This window comes from Podarcis vaucheri (assembly GCF_965113315.1).
Source record: "Podarcis vaucheri genome assembly, chromosome: 4".
In the NCBI taxonomy this organism is placed as follows: Eukaryota; Metazoa; Chordata; class Lepidosauria; order Squamata; family Lacertidae; genus Podarcis; species Podarcis vaucheri.
Window position 1 is genome coordinate 23,789,739 of NC_138762.1, and position 21,167 is coordinate 23,810,905.

At 42.5% G+C, this 21,167-nt stretch overlaps 1 protein-coding gene across 1 annotated transcript; it reads right to left on the reverse strand.

The window, feature by feature from the left end:
* Positions 1-216: 216 nt before the first annotated feature.
* Positions 217-17,234, reverse strand: LOC309530580 (vitelline membrane outer layer protein 1-like). The gene is made up of 3 exons (XM_082219649.1): positions 17,061-17,234; positions 1,401-1,495; positions 217-588 (listed from the first exon to the last, which is right to left on the reverse strand). The coding sequence occupies exons 1-3, from the start codon at positions 17,229-17,231 to the stop codon at positions 294-296; spliced, it is 561 nt and encodes a 186-aa protein (XP_082075775.1). The 5' UTR covers positions 17,232-17,234; the 3' UTR covers positions 217-293.
* Positions 17,235-21,167: the final 3,933 nt, after the last annotated feature.

The window sequence follows — 21,167 nt, forward strand, 5'->3', positions numbered from 1 at the left end:
ATCTTCCCACTTAGCCATGATGCTCACAGCATGACCTTTGGCCAGTCACTCCTTCTTTAGATTAGATAGATAGATGATAGATAGATAGATAGATAGATAGATAGATAGATAGATAGATAGATGAGAGATAGAGATGATAGAGATAGAGATATGCTTCTCCTTCAGAAGAGATAGGTGCAAAATTAAGTAATTAAAATGAAAAGAATCACACACTACTTTCAAGCAAGTATTTAATTGTGGTTAACGCTCATAACTACTGAAAAGCAGCAGAGATACAGGGAGGTACTTAGGGTTCAGCCACTGCAAAAGAACTTCACATCATTGAGTGCTGTGTCATCGCCCTTGCCTTGGGGAGACTCCACCCTTGTCTGAATGCCATCAATGAATCCGGAGTAGCAGCGACTGCTCCATGGACCAAAACTACCCCAGGAAAGTCCATGGCCCATCAGTCCAGTACCATCTTGGCAGGTGAACTGGATGTTGTTGGCTGCTGTATCGTCACCACTGCCCTGAGGTTTTTCCACCTTCAGAGAGAAAGAGACTAGATTGCCACGGGGGCAATACTGAATCTCTGTCCAGAATCCCCACCTGCCAAAGAAGACACTGACCGTTAATTAGAAATGGGACAGGAATCTGCTTGCTCCAAAAGGGATCAGGCCATTACTAGCATTGCAAGAGGAGGCTCTTAGTGTCTCAAAGGCTTTGCATTGTATTCAAAAGGTACCTGCTGCTCCTTCCTTCCCTTCTACCTTCCACTCCTAGTGAAGGCGGAGAAACCCATGATCATAGAATCAGGTATTATCGGTGTGTGAGTCTATGAAACTGTTAAATTTCGCAGTCTGAAATAAATATTGTTTGACACAGCCTAAGATCTTCTGGGTCTGAGATGATCCAGAATAATTATGTGTTTACTGGAAAAGAGTCGGGAAACCTTAAATGGGGAGAAGTATCAGTTTATTGGGGCTCAACTTGTTTTGAGCCACGTAGCTCTTCTGAGGAAACAGAACCCTGAGAGGATGTTAATAGGACATCAGAAGATGTAATGTGGGGCATGGGACTTTGGCCCTCCACTTCTTCCTCAAGAAGAATGAGAAACCAGCAACTAGGGACTGGGCCAGAGGGAGCAGTTGGTCAAATTCAGGGATCTCCTATCAACAGGATCTTGAAGAGGTATGGAATGATGGGTAAGCGATACTATCTTAGGAAGAGAGGTGGTAGACACTTGACGTTGGTTGCCACTGCTCAATCACCCCCCAAAAGAGAACTGGGTAGCCATGTTGACTTGCCCTCCTATCGGGTGCTGATCTAACCCAGCCTAACAAATTTCAGTTCAGCCCCTTCAACCATTATCTTCCAAAGAATTGAACCAAAGTGGAGAAGAAAGCAAGAAAGCCACTCACGGTCCAACTGAAGACTCAATAACTGAACCATCCGTGCAGTGCAGGCGGATTCCGTTGAGGGCTGTGTCATCACCACGGCCTTGAACTGGCTCTACCTAGAGGGAAAAGAGATGCAGAGAATGTGATAAATTTGAACTGCTGAACTACTGACATCAATCTAGTATATATTTTGGGAAATGATTTTTCCATTTGTATGCTCTCTATGAGTGTGCCCGCCTCTTGAGATATTGTCACTAAACCTGGCCCTAATGGTTCCTGAGGTGAGGATCTTTGTGGAATTTCGGGTACCAGGCGCCATTTTGACTCTAAATGGCAGACCCAAACATTACTTGGCAATACTGCATTACATTTTTTTCTGAGTTCCAAAATTTTAATAATTTCCATTCCATTCAATTCCACTGAGTAAAAATAATCTCTTATATAACAGCTACAATGTTGTGATTTCAATTAGTGTTGATATAATAGGTAATTTATAAAGTTCCAAGTGAGGAACTTTAGCTGTAATCCTTATTCTTTCCTGCCTGTGATACTTTTTTCCATGATGCTTTCCCATCCATATAATAATGCAATAATAATTTATAATTTATACCCCGCCTACAGGGCCGGATTTAGGTTTGATGACGCCGTAAGCTACTGAAGGTAATGGGGCCCTTTATATGTCCTGTTGTCCTTTGTCAACAACAAATTGCCACTGTTTTTTGTGTTGAATATCTGCTATATGGTCATTTAAGGAACTTAAACATAGCTAAAGCCATTTGCACATAACAAAATATGTATTTTATCAAAGTAATAAACTTAACTTAAATTTTGGAAATGTACATCCAGGTTTTTTTCTATTTAATTTTTTGAGGGGCCCCCAAGAGAGTGGGGGCCCTAAGCTATAGCTTGTTTAGCTTATACGTAAATCTGGCACTGCCCGCCCCCCTGACTGGGTTTCCCAGTCACTCTGGGCGGCTCCCAACTGAATATTAAAACATAATACAGCATTAAACATTAAAAACTTGCCTAAACAGGGCTGCCTTCAGATGTCTTTTAAAAGTAAGGTAGTTGCTTATTGCCTTGACATCTGATGGGAGGGTGTTCCACAGGGCAGGCACCACTACCAAGAAGGCCCTCTGCCTGGTTCCCTGTAACCTCACTTCTCACTATATGGTGTTGTATACAATATGGTGTTATATACAATGATACAACACTATATGGTGTTGTATCCTTTATTCCTGCAACTGTTGGTTGCAGAAGAAGCTGGTTGGTTGGGAGAAGTATTCTCTTACAGTTTCCAAAACTCACTGCATCGCTTTGTCCCGTGATTCAGCTTTCAGTAAACAAGCTGTCTTTGCTGTTTTTCCAGCCTCGGAAGAACAGTCTGAATCCAGACTGCAGATAGTTAATCCAAAAACTTCTCTTCTTGCAGCTGGCAGACTCCTTTCCTCCCTGCCACTTATTTATGGCCATTTATCCTTATCTCCTTAACACATTCATTTGTGGATAATGGAGGTTAGGGAGCATTTGATAGCAATTCTGGCCATTTGGCCTAGCATCTCCTTAGTTAAGAGTCCATCCCTGTCCTATTGCTTCCCCACATTTAAAGTTGAGTTCAAAAACTGTGTTCTGGGGAGTGTTCAGAAAAAAACAAAGGAAGGAGAGAGAGATCTGATTGTGACAGCAACCCAACAGCAAACCTTACCTTCAGTGAGAAACCATGAGCATATCCCCATGGACAAAATTGGATCGTCCCCCAAGTGCCCCATGGTCCTCCATTTTTCACTGTGAGGACAGAATTATAGTTCTCGTCTTCTGCATGGGCAAGGCAGCTGAAGAGGATCAAGAAGAGCATAGTAGTGATGGTGAAGTCCATGGAAAGCAATCTATTCTGAATCAAGGTGGAAATAGTCCATCAAAGAATAGCAGCCTTGAGAATATATAGCCCAGAAATTTCAGCTGTGTCACTTATTTCAGAACACAGTAAGAGATTAGGTAACACCACCAGTAGACAGAGTTTCGTTAAAACCACATCATTTCAGCAGTGGCAAGGAACGTTGTGAAACAAGCTGATTCCACTGAACTACCCAGAGTTACTGCAATCTGATCTTGAACTCAACCAAGGGGAATTAATCTTGCAAAAATTAATCCCCTCTGCCTCTACTGTGTACAGCAACACACTTGGGTATTCTGTTGTTGTCGTTTAGTCGTCTAGTTGTGTCTGACTCTTTGTGACCCCATGGACCAGAACATGCCAGGCACTCCTGTCTTCCACTGCCTCCCACAGTTTGGTCAAACTCATGCTGGTAGCTTCAAGAACACTGTCCAACCATCTCATCCTCTGTCCCCTTCTCCTTGTGCCCTCCATCTTTCCCAACATCAGGGTCTTTTCCAGGGAGTCTTCTCTTCTCATGAGGTGCCCAAAGTATTGGAGCCTCAGCTTTAGGATCTGTCCTTCCAGTGAGCACCCTAACAGATACAATGAGAATTCAGGAAAGGTGAAAGACAAGAGAAAGTGCCACCTCAAGAAAGCACCACCTGTAGATATATTTGCATTAAATACCTATTGTGTATCAATATTGGCTGGCGGTTCAGGAAATAGTTTGATTCTGATAAGCTTCTCAGAGTAGCAGGGTATTTCAGTTGTAACCTCTTCAAGCCAAAATAAACCTGCAAAAAGTAAACTATTCTGTCTTGATGAAGTCCTGCAACTCACTTGGGTGCTATATCCACACCCTTAGAACAGCTACAATGAGAATTCACATTTCACTTTAATGTACATGGGGAAAGTGCAAGAATCACTGTGATATGGGTGTCTAAAGAATTAGAGTTGAGGGTAAGGAAAATACAGATTATCCCAAGAACAATATCAGATCATAGCCCTGTATTTTTGGAAATGCAAGATGAAATTCAATCCACTTTTAGTTGGAGATAAAATGAGGACTTGTTAGAGGATCTAAATTTTTTTGAAAAAACCTTAAAAAAACCTTAGAAGATTATTTTGATCTAAATATTAACAAAGACACCAAAATTCAAGTAATATGGGGAAGACTTCCGGGTTGGTGCCTCCGGCAATGGTGGATTTCCTCTGATCGGGAGGAATCTGCTCTGTGGAAATTTGGGTCTGGCCGCCACGGTGAAGGGGGAGACCCGTAAAAATCACAGGCGGGAGAAGCCTGTGAACGTGGGATTCGGCGGGCACCTTTTGCGCCTCCCCTACTCATGGGGAAACCCGGTTTCGGGGATCCGGAGCGATGTGGGGTGAGCGGTGCGGTGCTTCGAATCATCTGCTTCTTCCATGGAGCGAAGCCGCATAGCTGTTGCCGGAGAGCATTGACTTTTTCCTTTAATTTGGCATTGAAACGGGGAGGTTCAAAACAGGAAGTCTGCCTTCCCTATTTGTAAACAGACTGAGGTAAGGAGGCTGTAGGCTGAAGTCTTGGAAAGCCTTTTGTAAAAGACTAAATTTTCATCGGTAAAGAGCATAAACCCCCCTTGGAGGCAGGAGAAGAGGGGGGGAAGTTCTGGACTAAGTATGCCTGCAGGAGAGAGTGAAGGGAATTAAAATACCACCGCTCTGACCCTGGAAACGGGCTGCCAGTAGGACTGACGTTTTGGAATGTTCATTGACAGCACTTAGAACGTTCCTTGACAGCTAGCAAAGTAAGAGAAATACATTGTTTCTATTGTCTCCGGCTGCTTCTAAAAAGGAGTAAAAAGTAACTGAAAACTGAAACTAACTTTGGATTGTATGAGTTGCGTTTAAAGGGGACACTGTTGACTATTATAAATAGAAACTGTTTCCTCCTAGTGGAAGTCTCTGAAATTGGTTACTTTATAAGAGCTGGGCTAGGGGGATTTCCAGCTGCAAGATAAGAATTGTGAGACTCTGGGATTGACCTTGAATCTTTCAAGTGTTATGGCAGATGGAAAGAAAAAAACAGACGAAATGTCGACAGAAGAGGCCTTAGTGGTCATATTAGTGAAAATAAACGATTCGCTGGAACAGCTTCACAGGAAAACAGACAATTTGGGACAAGAGGTGAACACCAACACAGAAACCATCCAGAGATTGATACAGGAATTTACCTTGATACGGCAAACTGCTGATGAAGTCAGGGAGAAAACCCTTGCTGCTGAATGTAAAACAATACAACTAGAGTGTGAGAGAGCCCCATCCATTCAAAGGCAACTCAATGAACATAAGTTGACATCTGATATGATGGAACTTAAAGAAACCCTACCTGAATTGGGAAAGGAAAGCTTGACAGAGCTTCAGGAGGAGATAGGACTAACATCGGTTGAGAAAGAGAGGCTTTGGGGGGTCAGTATGACCGCCAAAAATGTGAATTTATTTAAGGCTAACTGTGAAGGACGTTGGATTGAAGAGAAGGGGGATTGGGAAATATGGACAAATCTGAAGTTGCTATTGTTGGGCCGAGCTGTTGGGGTGGGGATGGGGGTTGCTGTGTTGCCGGGGATGTTGCTTTTGTTCCAAACAGTGCAAGTTTTGGATGGGATGGATTGTTTCAGGAGGTGGCAGAGGGATGTTTCTGGATTTGTTTGGCAGGGCAGGAAGCCTCGAGTAAAATTTAAGATATTGATGGATGCCAAAGAAGGAGGTGGACCTGCCCTGCCAGACCCCTAAACTTTGTTGTGAACCATCTGCTTCTTGCTGGCTGAGAGAATGGTTGTCTCTTGGAAGCACTGAAGTGTTGGATAATGGCAGATGAAGTTGATGGACTAGATGGAATTGGCAGGAAAGACTGGCAAGATCCGAGACCAGGGAGAAGAGTCAGTGGAAGAAGACTGGGAAAAGTTTAAAGATTATTTATAGAAATATTGTAAAATTAATGAATGTTAGAAGAATGTTGGAATGAAGTTATATGGCTTCAGTAGAAATGTTATAAGGAATTAAGTATAAATAGATTAATAGAGTATTAAAGGAAAATAAGGTTAAAATGTGTTAAGATAATTATAGGACAGAAAACAGGGGAAGATGGAAAGGAATTGCTGAAATAATTAATAGAAGTGGAATACAAAAAGGGAGGTGTGAGGAGGCCATGGAAATATGTGAAAGAAAGATAAGATATTGGAAGTTTTTTCCTTTTTTTGTTTTTGATGTGTTTTTAAATTGTTTTTGTCTTTCTTGTTTTGTTAATTTTTATGTAGTGTTTTTGTATTGTAATGTACTGTTTTTTCTTTGTTTTTTTGTAAGTGTTTAAATTGTTGTAAAAGGAATAAATATTATTATAAAAAACAAAACAAAATTCAAGTAGTATGGGATGCCAGTAAAGCGATCGTGAATGGTCTATTTATTCAGCAAAACACATACAGAAGAAAACAGGGAGAGAAAAGGAAAAGGGAAATTTTAGAGGCATTAATGAAAAATGAAAGACAGCTAATAAACAGACCAAATAAAGAGTCTATAAAACAAGCAATAAAATTGTTACAAACACAATATTCAATGATTATTAACCAAGAAATAGAGTGGAAGATAAAAAGAATGAAACAGAAATATTTTGAGTATGCAAACAAACCAGGGAAATTATTAGCATGGCAGTTAAATAAAAATGAGCAAAAAAATATATAAAGAAAATAAAATTAAATGACAAAATTATAGACAATCCCTAAGAAATTAGGAAGGCTTTTGTTAAATATTTTACAGAACTATATAGAAAAGGAAGAGAAAAAAGTAAAGATATAGATCAATACCTGAAGGGTAGTACTCTGCCAAGGATAGCAGAAGAGAAATTAACAATTTTAAATGCCAACATAACAATACAGGAAATACTAGATGCCATCAACTTAGCAAAAATAGAGAAATCGACAGGACCAGACGGATTAAAAGCAAAATAATATAAGAAATTGAACAATCAATTGTTGAAACCATTACAGGAGATAATGAATGAAATCTTAACTTCAGGGAAAGCCCCAGAGACATAGAAAGAGGCATATATAACTTTAATTCCAAAACAAGTGGCTGATGTGTTAGCAGTTAATAATTATAGACTGATTTCATTATTAAATAATGATTATAAACTATTTGCTAACATAATGGCCTATAGGATGAAATTAGTACTGAAAGATTATATACATCAAGATCAGGCCGGATTCCTTCCAGGAAGACAAATGAAGGATAATATTAGGAATATTATTGACATCATAGAATACCTGGAATTGAGAAATGAAAAGGAAGCAGCACTGATGTTCACAGATGCGGAAAAATCCTTCGACAATGTCTCTTGGGAATTCATGGGGGAAATTTTCAAGAAATGAAATTTGGAGATAAATTTAGGAAAGGAATTCAAGCCATATATTCAGACCAAAAAGCAAAATTAATTGTAAATTAGGTGATAACAGAGGAATGCAAAATTCAAAAAGACACAAGACAAGGATGTCCATTATCACCTTTATTATTTATATTAGTGTTGGAGGTACTTGCTAGAAATATCAGAGCAGATGAAAATATTAAAGGAATTAAAATAGGCAAAAAATCATATATGTTAAAAGCCTATGCAGAATATCTTGTAATTATGGTAGAAGAACCTAAAGACTCTCTCCCAAAAGTTATAGAAAAAAATCAGGAGTCTGGCCAAGTAGCAGGATTTAAATTAAATAAAAACAAGACCAAATTATTAATTTAAAAGAAGCAGATAAAAAAGAATTGTCTCAAATCATAGGAATAGAAACTCATTAAAAAGTTAAATATTTAGGAATTTGTCTCACAACCAGGAATATTACCATAATATCTATAAAGACAATTATGAAAAATGCTAGAATGAGGTAAAAAGGAATCTAGAAATATGGGGGGGGACGGGACAAATATTTCCTTATTAGGAAGAATTGCAGCAATCAAAATGAATGTTTTCCAAATACAAACAACACCGGTAATAAGTGATGCAGTTTTCTTTAAGAAGTGGCAAAAAGATATATCCAAATTTATATGGAAAGGAAAGTAGCCTAGAATAAAATATAAAATATTAACAGGTGTTAAGGATAGAGGAGGTTTCTCTCTTCCAGATTTAAAATTGTATTATGAGGCAAGCCGCATTACTTGGATTTGGGATTGGGTTAAGTTAGAAAATACTGATTTATTAGATTTGGAGGGACATGATAACAGATTTGGTTGGCATGCGTATTTATGGTATAATAAAGGGAAGATACATAAAGGATTTTACAATCATATAATTAGGAAAGCATTAATAAAAGTACGGGGAAAATATAAAGACTTATTAGAGCAAAAAACACCCTGGTGGGTAGCCCCAACAGAGGCGATGTCAATCAAAAGAATAAATATGGAGGCAAAATGCCCAACATATAGAGATTTATTGGCAGAAAGAGAAGGGAAACTAAGGCTTAAAGTTTATGATAAAATAAAAGATTCGGTTTACAACTGGCTGCAACATTGTCAATTAAATGATGTTTTTAAGGAAGACAATAAGAAATGATTTAGTTATACCACATCTAGATTCCAAAGAGAAATAATAGAAGAGAATGGTAAATTATTAAAGTACAGTGGTGCCTCGCAAGACAAAAAGAATCCGTTCTGTGATTCTCTTCATCTAACGGTTTTTTTGTCTTGCGAAGCAAGCCCATTGACAGATTAGCGGATTACCGCTATTGGCGCTATTAGCGGCTTTTAGCGGCTTATCTGCTGATCGGATCAGCTGATAAGCAGCTTAGCAGCTTAGAAAAAGGGGGGGAGGAAAAAAAACCTGCAGGAACTCGCAAGGCATTGTCGTCTTGCGAAGCAAGCCCATAGGAAATTCATTTTGCGAAGCACCTCCAAAACGGAAAACCCTTTCGTCTAGCGGGTTTTCTGTCTTGCGAGGCATTCGTCTTGCGGGGCACCACTGTAAACTTATAGTTTATTGTTAGAATGGAAGACAAAAGATGAGGAGGTAAAATCAGTAATGATTAAATGGGCACAAGATATAGGGCATAATATACACATGGAAGATTGGGGAAAGTTATGGCGAAGTAATTTAAAATTTACAGACTGCATACTGTTGAAAGAGAATTATATGAAAATGATGTATATGTGGTATATTACACCGGTGAAAATGGCCAAAATGCATAGAACAAGCTCCAACAAATGCTGGAAATGCAAAGAAAAGGAAGTTACATTTTTTCATATGTGGTGGAATTGTAAAATAATTAGAAACTATTGGGATATGATTTATAATGAATTGGGGGGGGGATGTTCAAGATAACCTTTGTTAAAAGACCAGAAGCCTTTTTATTAGGTATTATAGGACAAGATTTACCAAAAGACAAGAATTTATTTATGTATGCAACAACAGCGGCCAGAATTCTACTAGCTCAAAGACAGAAAAGCGATGAAATACCAACAAAAGAACAATGGCAAGAAAAGTTGATAGAATACACTGAAATGGCGAAGCTAACTGAGAGACTTAAAGATAAGGGCAATACGGACATTTTAAAAAGATTGGGAACCTCTTATGATGCATATACAGAAACAATGCACTGAAATGAACTCACTTGCAGGATTTGAGTAATACAAATAGAAAACATAAATATGAGGTTAAAATGTGAAGAACTGACTGACAAGGTACAACTTTAATTTTAATACATAAGGCATACAAAATTATAAGCAGAAGAAGTAAATTTGCAATAAACCAGAAAGGGACGTTGTGGGGAGTCAGGGGGGCGTAATTGAAAATGTAAAATGTAATTTGAATTTTTGATTATGTTAAAATTTGTTGCAAAATCTTAATAATAATAATTAATAATAATAAAAAGAACAGCTACAATGAGAATTCAGGACAGAGGACCTGTCACCAAATACTGAAGATAGGAGGTGTGAATGTTTGGGGGGGCCACCAGGGGGCGCATTGGAAGATGGCCAACAATAACATCTCTCCGACCCACACGAGGTAATTAAGAGGCTGATATGGGAGTATGCAGCCTCCCTTGCCCCCCCCAAGGGAATGGGGGGGACTGCCTTGCCAGCTGTGTCCTTAATTCACCCCCGGATTCGAAAGTAGGGGGTGAGGACACTTGGCACGAAGCCCTCGGATGAGGTCGGCTCTCCCTGACGCTGTCTCTAATCGCGCACTGGTTCGCATTAGCTCGAAATATATAATTGGAAATATATAATTGGAAAGAAGCTAATGCACATACATCAAGTGAAGATCGGGAGTAAAGACTGCTGATTAATGGGATCTCTGTGAGCGGAGCGACGGGCTGGACAAATAAATCAAGTGAAGAATCATCATTAAAAGATTGGTATGTTGGAGTGAAACGGAAAGGGGGGGAGGAAAAAACTTTTTTTGTCTTATGTGAGTACTAATAACCGTCCCCTCCAGAGAGAAGAATCATTGCAAATTACTAATCACAAGCAGGAGTTAAGAACTGTGTGGAAATGAATTACTGATCAAAGAGAGGACTGGTGGAAACATAAGGGAATGGAAAGAAAGTTTTATGACGCAGTTATAAATGGAGTTTCGTTAAGACAGGCTTGCCCATAGGACGACGAGGGGGAGGAGGACCAGGGTCATCGGAATGTGAATGTATGGTTATCAGAATGTGATCTTGACCTAGCAGGGCCCCCTGAGATATAGATTGGCAAGCCTGTGGAAATCAACGGACAGACTGTGGGAATGTTCTTTACGGAGGTGTGGAAATGGCGTCTGTCCTTTATGTGATATGACTCTTGGAGAGTGCAAAACCCACACAGGATATGTTTGTTTTTAACTCACTTGTGAAGATTATCAGAGATCACAAAGAAAGGAATATATGATAACAACAAGAAGATGAGGAAAATAACAAAGAGACTATCTGGACAGAACTGGATAGAACTGTTTAATTAAAGCAGCAGCAAGAGTGAAGTTTGGATCCCTTCCGGTGCCCCCAACAAAATTTTAAAAATCTGGCTGTATAATTTGGAACTAATGTGATTTGGAATTAATGTGATTTGATTGGCCTGTTAATAAAAATTATATTTTTTTAAAAAGGAGGTGTGAATGTTCAGTGGAAACAGCCAGGAGTGGCCCCATCTTCAGTCACTTGGATGGTTGTTGACTGAATGGCCAGCCAGCCAGCGGATCATGGGGCCATTGTTGTTGCTGGCCAGTGTGCCTTCTCAATCTGCTGCCTGCAAAGATGGGCGGGGTATAAATAAATTATTATTATTATTATTATTATTATTATTATTATTATGCATAGTCTGCCCAGAAAATACCGGGACCACCACAAAAACCCTTAAGCCATCACCGCTTTTCATCATGTCATGCGGGGTCAGGGCCGGATTAAGACCATTAGAAGCCCTAAACGAGAGCTTTCCAAACTTTGTGTCATGATGCATTAGTTTGTCAGCTGCAGTGTGTAGGTGTGTCATGCAAATGCTTCCTTGGTGGACCGAGTAGCATTTTACCAATTACCAGAATCTAATTTTGTTCTATTGATGTATATCATTAATCTCTATTATTACTAGTTTACTGTTATTTACTGCTCTTGTGGTAGTATATATGCCTGTAATTCTTCCATTTATTGTGGGAGCCTTTTCCCCTCAGCTGCAATATATGGTCCATGGTAAATCTGGCAAAGGAAAATTTCTGTGGCGCCCCCCTTCTCTTGATAAGTGTGTGTTTATTTTGCCTAAAGCTTAATCCAGCCTTGTGCAGAGTCCCAAATTTTACAAGCAGGGAAAGGGAGTGGGGAAGAAGAAGAAGAAGAAGAGTTTGGATTTGATATCCCGCTTTATCACTACCCTAAGGAGTCTCAAAGCGGCTAACATTCTCCTTTCCCTTCCTCCCCCACAACAAACACTCTGTGAGGTGAGTGGGGCTGAGAGACTTCACAGAAGTGTGACTGGCCCAAGGTCACCCAGCAGCTGCATGCGGAGGAGCGGAGACGCGAACCCGGTTCCCCAGATTACGTGACTACCACTCTTAACCACTACACCAGTGTGTGGAAGGAGATGGCTCAACCCCTCACAGTGATGCACTGGAACCTGCAGGGAGGAGAGGGGGTTGGGCACCAGCTGTTGTTGTTGCTGCTCCACTTCTCAGCTCCACCAGTTGGTACCACTCAACGCATCCGACCTGGGTGATGGTAGTAGCAGGAGCGGCCTAAGGGTGCCTGGCTCACGCAGGTGAACAGAGGTCATAGCCACTGACCATAGAGACTATGTTACTGGTGCAGAAGGGCTGCCTTGAAACTTCTGGTGTGGGAGCCTCTTCTGACATTCAAGGCTGGTTGATTTTACCATGTGGTTTTACCATATATCATAAAAGGCTGCTGCATATAACCAAGACATTTACCAGTACAGTATTGTGACATACACCTCTTGGTAACAGCCGTCTGGGCAACTTAGCCAGCCCTGCTCTTTCCCCATATTCAAATGCGGGGTGGAGGGGGATGTAATCCACTGGAGCAGTCAAGTACAACATTACCTGTTTGGCTAGAGTGGACATGCAAGGGAATGTTGGTCCGGCCAGTTTAAACATCCTGTTACACCTGGCTGGGGCATCCTTTCCTTTGCATATGACCAGTAGGTGGGCATGACCTTTCCAGACCTGGTAAAAGGCCAAGTCATGTAGCCACCTCTCTTCTTTTTCGTCCTGCCTGCTTCCTGCTTCACCTGGACTGCACTGCTGGCTCTCAGCCAGCAGTCCCTGGGTTATCTCCCATATGGGGTAAACCTATTTCTATGTATCTGTAACTTTAAGCCTAAAGTCTTCCTTCAGGAATCACACAGTGCTCTGTCCGATCATGAGTAAACTTCTTTTTGTTACTTATGAATAAGATTGTTGTGTCTTTATTCTTTTAGGAGGGATTAAAGGGGTCTTACCAAGAACATATCCCAATCTGGGCAAGGCAGATTGAATTGCTTATTATTTTAAGAGATTCTAACGAGTCTGCAGCCAACTTTCTGCTGTGTGATACGGGAATGTACAGTACTCTGCTATATGAAGAAATTTGCTAGTGTGAGTTAGGAAGGATAATATCAATCAATACATTGGTACCTCAGGTTACATATGCTTCAGGTTACAACGCTTCAGGTTACAGACTCCACTAACCCAGAAATAGTACCTCAGGTTAGGAACTTTGCTTCAGGATGATAACAGAAATCATGCTACGGGGCCGCAGCGGCAGCAGGAGGCACCATTAGCTAAAGTGGTGCTTCAGGTTAAGAACAGTTCTTTAATATTTTTCATTGCTTCTCATCCAGAAGTGATAGGTGCAGAATTCTGTTCAAAAGAATCACACACAATTCTCAGGACAATGTTTAATAGTTGTTAACCTTCACAAATACCGAAAAGTAGCAGAGATACGCTGTAAAGGGCGCAGGCACATAGAGTTCAGTCACAGCAGAAGAACTTCACATCATTAAGTGTTGTATCATCGTCCTTGCCTTGGAGACCCTCCACCTTTGTCTGGATCCCACAGATATAACCAGAGGAGCAGCGATTGCTCCATGCGCCAAAATTACCCCAGGTAAGTCCCTGGCCCATCAGCCCAGTTCCATCTTGACAAGTGAACTGGATGTTGTTGGCAGCCGTATCATCACCTTTGCCCCGGGGTGCTTCCACTCTCAGAGAGAAAGAGATCAGATTGCTTTGGGGGCAATAGTGAATCCCTGTCCAGGTTCCCCACCTGCCAAAGAAGACACTGGTGTTAATTAGTCACACATGGGAAGCCTTCTGCTCACACCTAAACAGATCAGGTCCATGTGAATATTCCAAGAGGATGCACCCAAAGTCTCAAGGGCTCTGTATTGTTGTGCCCAAAATTTCACAAAGCAGCTGCCTCTGCCCCTCCTTTCTGCCCCAACACTCCCTGCTCCCGGTGAGGGCAGAAGCAGTTCTCCAGGAACCCAGAAGCAGGTATTGTAGCTGTCTGAGTCTGTGAAACAGTTAATTATCACTTTAATGTATCATTATTGCTTAACACAACCTAAGATCATCTGGGCCTGAGATGTTTGCCTCCTTAAGTCTCATCACTGCCTTCTCACTTAGCTCCTTCTCTGAGGCCAATATCTATGGCAAACCAAGAGGGAGAGGGCAAGATAACCAGAGGCTGCTGCTCCCTGTCCTTCCTCCTATCCCTTGCTCAAAGAGATTCAGTGAACTTGTAAAGACAGCAAGAGTTGCAGCTAAGGAAGTAAGCTCAAGGTGTCCATACTGGGTCACCTATGGGATACAGGGATTGGCAAGTCCTAACAGTGCCAACCTCTAAAACCAGGCCTGCTATCAATTTTTTGGGGTCCTGCAAAGTTGAGTTGGAAGCCAGCAAAAGGCTAGAGTTGGTTCCCTTTGAGAGGTCAGAAAAAGCAAAGTGAACCCTATGGTTTCTTCGTGCTGGTCTAACCTAGCACAGCAAATTTCAGTTCAGCCCCTCCCACCAACACCTTCCCAAAAATTGCAACCAAAAGGAAATGAAATCAAGAGAGATGCTCACGGTCCGCTTGCAGACTCAATTACTGAACTGTCAGTGCAGTGCAGGCGAATTCCATTTAGGGCTGTATCATCATCCTTGACACCACCACCTTGGTTTGGCTCTACCTGGTGGGAGAAGAGACAAAGAGACTGAGATAAATCTGAAGATAAACCAAGGACTGCAAAAATCAAAGTCAAAGTAAATCTGTCAGGGACTGGACTGAGGAGGAATGATGGGAGGCCCCCCCCCTCCATTTATCTGTCCGCCCCCAAGGGCAGGAGGGCAGTATTGATTTAGAACAGTGGTTTGCAGAGGGGCATAGCCCAGAGGGGAAAAGCTTGGAAATACTGGGTGAGGAACAGCCAGAATAGGAAACACCAGGAAAGAGACAGCTGGCAGATTCAGTGTCCTTGGACAGCATTCCTGACCTCACTTCACCTAAGACTAGAAAGGCTTGGAAAGTGATAAAAAGGAAAGTGCAACAGCAACAAGCTCAGATTACTCAACGTAGGAGTGGCGTAGATTAATGGGGACAGAGGGGGTGAACCTTTACTGGGAGCAACGCCAATATTTAGAGAGATATACAGCACTTTGCTTCTCACTGTGATTATTAAAGAACTTATCTGGTAAGAACGCGCCTTTCGTTTGATCTGCTTATTTACTGCCACCAGGGGAGGGATCCGATTCCCGAAAGCCTGACAAAATCATGAGTTCAATAAGATCGAAGTTCAATTAACTTGGCATGGATGCAACAGTTTTCAGCTGGAATTATGCATGCCCTTAAGTCTGCAGCCTCACCTGGATACTATTACCATGGCCAGAGTAGATTTTCCATGCCTGAGATAGGAATGCAGCCCCTTTCTAACCATGCAGCAATAGAGATAAAGCTCTTTCCCTGGGCAGATGACTAAGAGGGAGGGCGTAGGCTTAAAATAAGGGTAGTATTCCATTAAAATTTGTACAGCGCAGTCCCGTTGATAGTAATAACATGACTCATGTGTGTTAATTTCAAGAATTCTACACCAAGTAAAACCTGATTACTGTGTTCCATTCATAGTTTTTTTTAAAGAATCAGAATTGGAAGGGAAAACAAGGGTCATCTAGTCCATACGATGCAGGAATTATTTGCCCAACATAGGGCTTGAACCCATGACCCTGAGATTAAGAGTCTCATGCCCAACCCACTGAGCTATCACACCAGCCATTCTTTGTGGGTGGGTGATGGAACACAGTGCATTCAGCCATAATTATCAACCTTGAGTGATTAATAAAAATAGAGTCTGGCAATCACTTCCTATACTGCAGACTTCCCAACTTTGATCCCTCTCAGATCTTTTAGATGATAACACCCATCATCCCAGACCATTTGTCATGTTGGCTGGGGTTGATGGGAACTGGAGTCCAACTTATCTGGAGATATATAGGACAACATCCTACATCAAAATAAAAAAAATTCCTTCCAGTAGCACCTTAAAGACCAACTAAGTTAGTTCTTGGTATGAGCTTTCGTGTGCATGCACACTTCTTCAGTGTATCTGAAGAAGTGTGCATGCACACGAAAGCTCATACCAAGAACTAACTTAGTTGGTCTTTAAGGTGCTACTGGAAGGGATTTTTTTATTTTGACTATGGCAGACCAACACGGCTACCTATCTGTAACATCCTACATGTAAGCAGTCCCACCAAACAGAGTCAGTCCACTCATTAGGCAGGGTGAGGCTGCTGCTTCGGGCACCAGAAGCCCCCCCAGGTGGCATGCCCATGGGCGCCCCATCTGCCTGGCCGCCTCCACCGTCAGCAGAGAAGCACCTCCACCACTGGCACTGATTTTGGGCAAGGTAGGTGGTTGAGGTAGTGGCAGCAGCAGTAGGGCAAAGTGGATCTTCCCCTTTTGCCTCAAGCAGTGAAACAGGGTGCACTGCCCCACCACCAAATAATCTGCCCGCATACCAGGGCTTTTTTTTTTCAGCCAGAACTCGCCAGAACTCAGTTCCGGCAGCTCTCAAGTGGGCACTATTGCCGTTCTAAGAGAACAAGACACCTCTTTTTCTAGGAAAATAGCACTGCTGCACAAGTTGCTAATATATTTCACTCGGTGGCCCAAATTACCATCTGGCTACTCAACCTTTTGTTGTCCATAATTTAGATAAAGCAGAGGACTAAAAAACTTAAAGAGTCCATCAGTTCCGTATTGTTTCCCCATCTTCAGAAGGTTTTCAGAAAGAAAGGGAGGGAGGAACTTCAAAGTGACAGCAGCCCTGGAGGAAACCTTACCTTCAGTGAGAAGCCATGAGCGTATCCCTGAGGGCAAAACTGGATTACCCCCCAGCTACCCCAAGGTCCTCCATTTGTCACAGAAAGGATAGAATTAAAGTTTCGGGCTTCCACAGACCCAAGGCAGCAGCAGAGGATCAAGAAGAACGCAGGTGAGGCAGTGAGATCCATGGTATCTCTGCTCTGAAGCTAGTTGAAAGAAAGCAGCCTTGGGAATTTATAGCCCAGAGGTCTGAGCCGGATCATACCCTGAGACAAGGAAATACTTTCAAAACTTGCAAAAGGTAAAAGAAGACCACCAGTAGGTGTATTTGCATTGAATGTGCATTACGTGTCAGTAGTGACTACGGCATTAAGGAAGCAGTTTGATTCTGCTAAACCTCTTGGAGCTGCAAGGGTTTTTTTTGGCTGGAACTGGTCTGAGGCAAAGTAAACCAGAAGAAAATGACCTCTTGGTGACATTGTGTTGCTCACTGATTCCTTAGAACTGCTATGATAAGTGAAAGGAGGAAGAAACTGTCACTAAAAGCTGAGGACAGGATGTGTGAACCTCAAGCAGTGACTGCTGGGCCTGGCCCTGTCGTGAACCATACTGACCTACACTTCTTCGATGGCAGATTGTGAGGGATGGTGAATCTCACACGGCCACCACCCCATCTGCTGCTCTTAGAGCTGCCCTGTTCCATCTCCACTGCCATGACCCTGACGGACTAAGCAGCCATATGACCACATAGACTGTTCCTGGCCCAGTGTGCCTTCAGAATCTGCTGCCCGCAGTATGACTGCACATCAGGCTCACTGATTCTAGGGGGCTGAGGTTTCTTTGGCCCTCTCAATATTTTTGGGGAGGGGGCCTGGCCCCCTCAGTGTCAGGAGACACCGCAGGTTTTGTGGTGTCACACGCATCTCCAAACACCACGCAGGCCAGTACAGCCTTCCACTAGGTGCACTGGCCTGTGCAGTGTCAAGAGACGCACATGACGTCACGTAACCCTTCATTCCCCGGCTTCTCCCTGATGTGTTTGTATGTGTAGGGATGTGTGTGTGTGTTTGCACACACACACCTGCCTAAAGCTAGGATCTAGTGAACAACAGAGATGTTTACACAATGTAAGTACACAAAGAAGGCATTGCTGCATGCAATCAGCTACGAAAACAGATTCCTGTTTTATACTGAAAATAAAATGCCTACACCAAATGAAGGAAAATGGTGAAGCTGACATACAAATACTTTGTATTTACCCTTCCGTATCATTTTGAAGGGCAAATTATTTAAATTATTTAATTGCAATGGTTCGGCAGCTAGTGGTTATGTAGGGAATATGTGGAGTGTTTATTCCTTTATTTTAAATTGTGCCTTATACTGTCTTCATGCCTACTCAGAAGTAGGTCCCACTGAATTTGATAGCATTTACTCTCTGGTATGTGCCTGATCATCGGGATGCGGGTGGCGCTGTGGGTAAAAGCCTCAGCGCCTAGGGCTTGCCAATCAAAAGGTCGGCCGTTCGAATCCCCGCGGCGGGGTGCACTCCTGTTGCTCAGTCCCAGCGCCTGCCAACCTAGCAGTTCGAAAGCACCCCCGGGTGCAAGTAGATAAATAGGGACCACTTACTAGCGGGAAGGTAAACAACGTTTCCGTGTGCTGCGCTGGCTCGCCAGATGCAGCTTGTCACGCTGGCCATGTGACCCGGAAGTGTCTGCGGACAGCGCTGGCCCCCGGCCTCTTGAGTGAGATGAGCGCACAAACCCCAGAGTCTGTCAAGACTGGCCCGTTCGGGCAGGGGTACCTTTACCTTTACCTATGTGCCTGATCAAGGGACACAGGTGGCACTGTGGGTTAAAAACCACAGAGCCTAGGACTTGTTGATCAGAAGGTCGGTGGTTCGAATCCCCGTGACAGGGTGAGCCAGCGTTGCTCAGTCCCTGCTCCTGCCAACCTAGCAGTTCGAAAGCACGTCAAAGTGCAAGTAGATAAATAGGTCCCGCTCCAGTGGGAAGGTAAACGACGTTTCCATGCACTGCTCTGGTTTGCCAAAAGCGGCTTAGTCATGCTGGCCTCATGACCCGGAAGCTGTACGCCGGCTCCATTGGCCAATAAAGCGAGATGAGCGCTGCAACCCCAGAGTCGGCCACTACTGGACCTAATGGTCAGGGGTCCCTTTACCCTTTAACTTTACCCTATTTCCCTGATCATGCTCATGGTTTCCCGTTTTAAGAGGCTTGCTCCAAAATGAAAAGTCACTATGGCTTACAAAACTCAAAAAGTAATAAAAATATTTAGCAATCCTGCTGATAAGATTATTTTCCCCCTTCAATGGGGAAGGAAGTTCTGCAAATATATTTCACAACAGCTGAAAATGGTGCAATACTTTAATCTTACCAGAAATTGATAATATTTCTCCCTCTCTCCTGTTGAGGATGTTGTTCAAATATTAAACTTGTACTATCCACTGTAAAAGTTGTTTTATGTCAGTTAGTCTTTAGGATTCATGGCAGATGAATATGCAGTTGCAAATGCTTAAAATAAGACTCCATGGATGGGATGGGGGGAAGTCTCGAGATTCGGAGAATCTCCTCATACAGATATGTTTTTACTAATTTGTGTTTATTTGTACATGGTATTTGTAAAAACCAATAAAATGTTTAAAAGAAGTAGAAGAAGAAGTCTGGCTTTCTTTTTTCAGATAAAGCAAAATTGCTTCCACACCATCACCTCCATCTCACTAAATTTGATCCACAGCTGGAAGCAGCCATGTTTCCAAATACCAGTTGCTGGAAACCACGGAAGAGGAGCATGCTCTTTTGCTCATGTTCTGCTCCCTGGTTCCCTGATCCTTTGTGTTTCAGCGGGATCTCTGCTAGCACACCAAGTAGAAACCTATAAATTCAGCTGGCACGACACATCTAATGACATCTGCTCTGCCGTTCCTGGCAACCAGAGGGAAGGGTGTGGAGGAGAGAAAGTAGATGCTCTTTTTACAGAATCCATGGTACACCCAAACTGACTCCAGAATTGACCATTTTCATGCCATTTGTTCTTCTACTGCTAGAACTGCTGCCATGGCTGATGAAGGGCCAGTCTTCAATATATCACTTTGGGAGAAGGCATTCAAGCAAGAGGTGAAGACTCAACTCCAGGGATTCCTGAATTATACTGGTTTTCAGTCCCGCAAACAGACTGAAATGGCCTTGGTGGATGATCTACACCGGGAATGGTAAGCAGTGCATGAGATCCCTGACGCTTCTGCTGCACCACTCAGTGACCTTTAGATTTCATTGAATTTTTTTTTTTTTTTTTTTTTTTTTGTGGGGAATAACACACATATTATAAAGAAGGGGGAAAGAGTAGGCCAGTGTGCCTTCTCAATCTGCTGCCTGCAAAATGGCAGCGCAGGTTTCCGTCAGGTCCTTCCTGACATTGTGGGTGAGGGCGCCCTGAAGAATGCCTTTGTCAACACTTTATGTAAGTGTTTATATACAATGGCTCGAAATGGCTGCACTATATAAGCATGTAAGAAGTTAAGAAAAGTTGCTAGCCTTGGACATCCTACTGCTCCCCTACCTGATTTCTCATTGTGATTATGGGGTGGAAGGACCTGAAGGAGACCTGCACTGCCACTTTGCAAGCAGCAGACTGAGAAGGCACACTGGCCAGCAACAACAGTGGCCCCATGATCCGTTGGCTGGCTGGCCATTCAGTCTGCCACCATCTAAGTGACTGAATATGGGGCCACTCCTGGCTGTCTCCACTGAACATTTACACCTCCTAACTTCCGCATTTAGTGACAATTCCTCTGTCCTGAGTTCTCATTGTAGCTGTTCTAAGGGTGTGGATATAGTACCAAAGTGAGTTGCAGGACACCATCAAGACAGAATAGTTTACTTTTTACAGGTTTATTTTGGCTTGAAGAGGTTCCAACTCAAATACCCTGCTACTCTGAGAAGCTTATCAGAATCAAACTATTTCCTTAACTCTGTAGCCAATATTGACACACAATAGGTATTTCATGCAAATCTATCTACAGGTGGTGCCGCCTTGTTCTTTATTATTTCTGAGATATTTTCCAGATGTGACCCAGCCCAAGTCTCTGGGCTATAAATTCTCAA

Coding starts and splice junctions, on each gene's coding strand:
- LOC309530580 (XM_082219649.1), bottom strand. CDS start 17,231: ATGGATCTCACTGCCTCACCTGCGTTCTTCTTGATCCTCTGCTGCTGC. Junction 1,496..17,060: donor CTCATGGCTTCTCACTGAAG/GTAAGGTTTCCT, acceptor TTTTCCCTCTAG/GTAGAGCCAGTTCAAGGCCG. Junction 589..1,400: donor ATTGAGTCTTCAGTTGGACC/GTGAGTGGCTTT, acceptor CTTCTTTGGCAG/GTGGGGATTCTGGACAGAGA.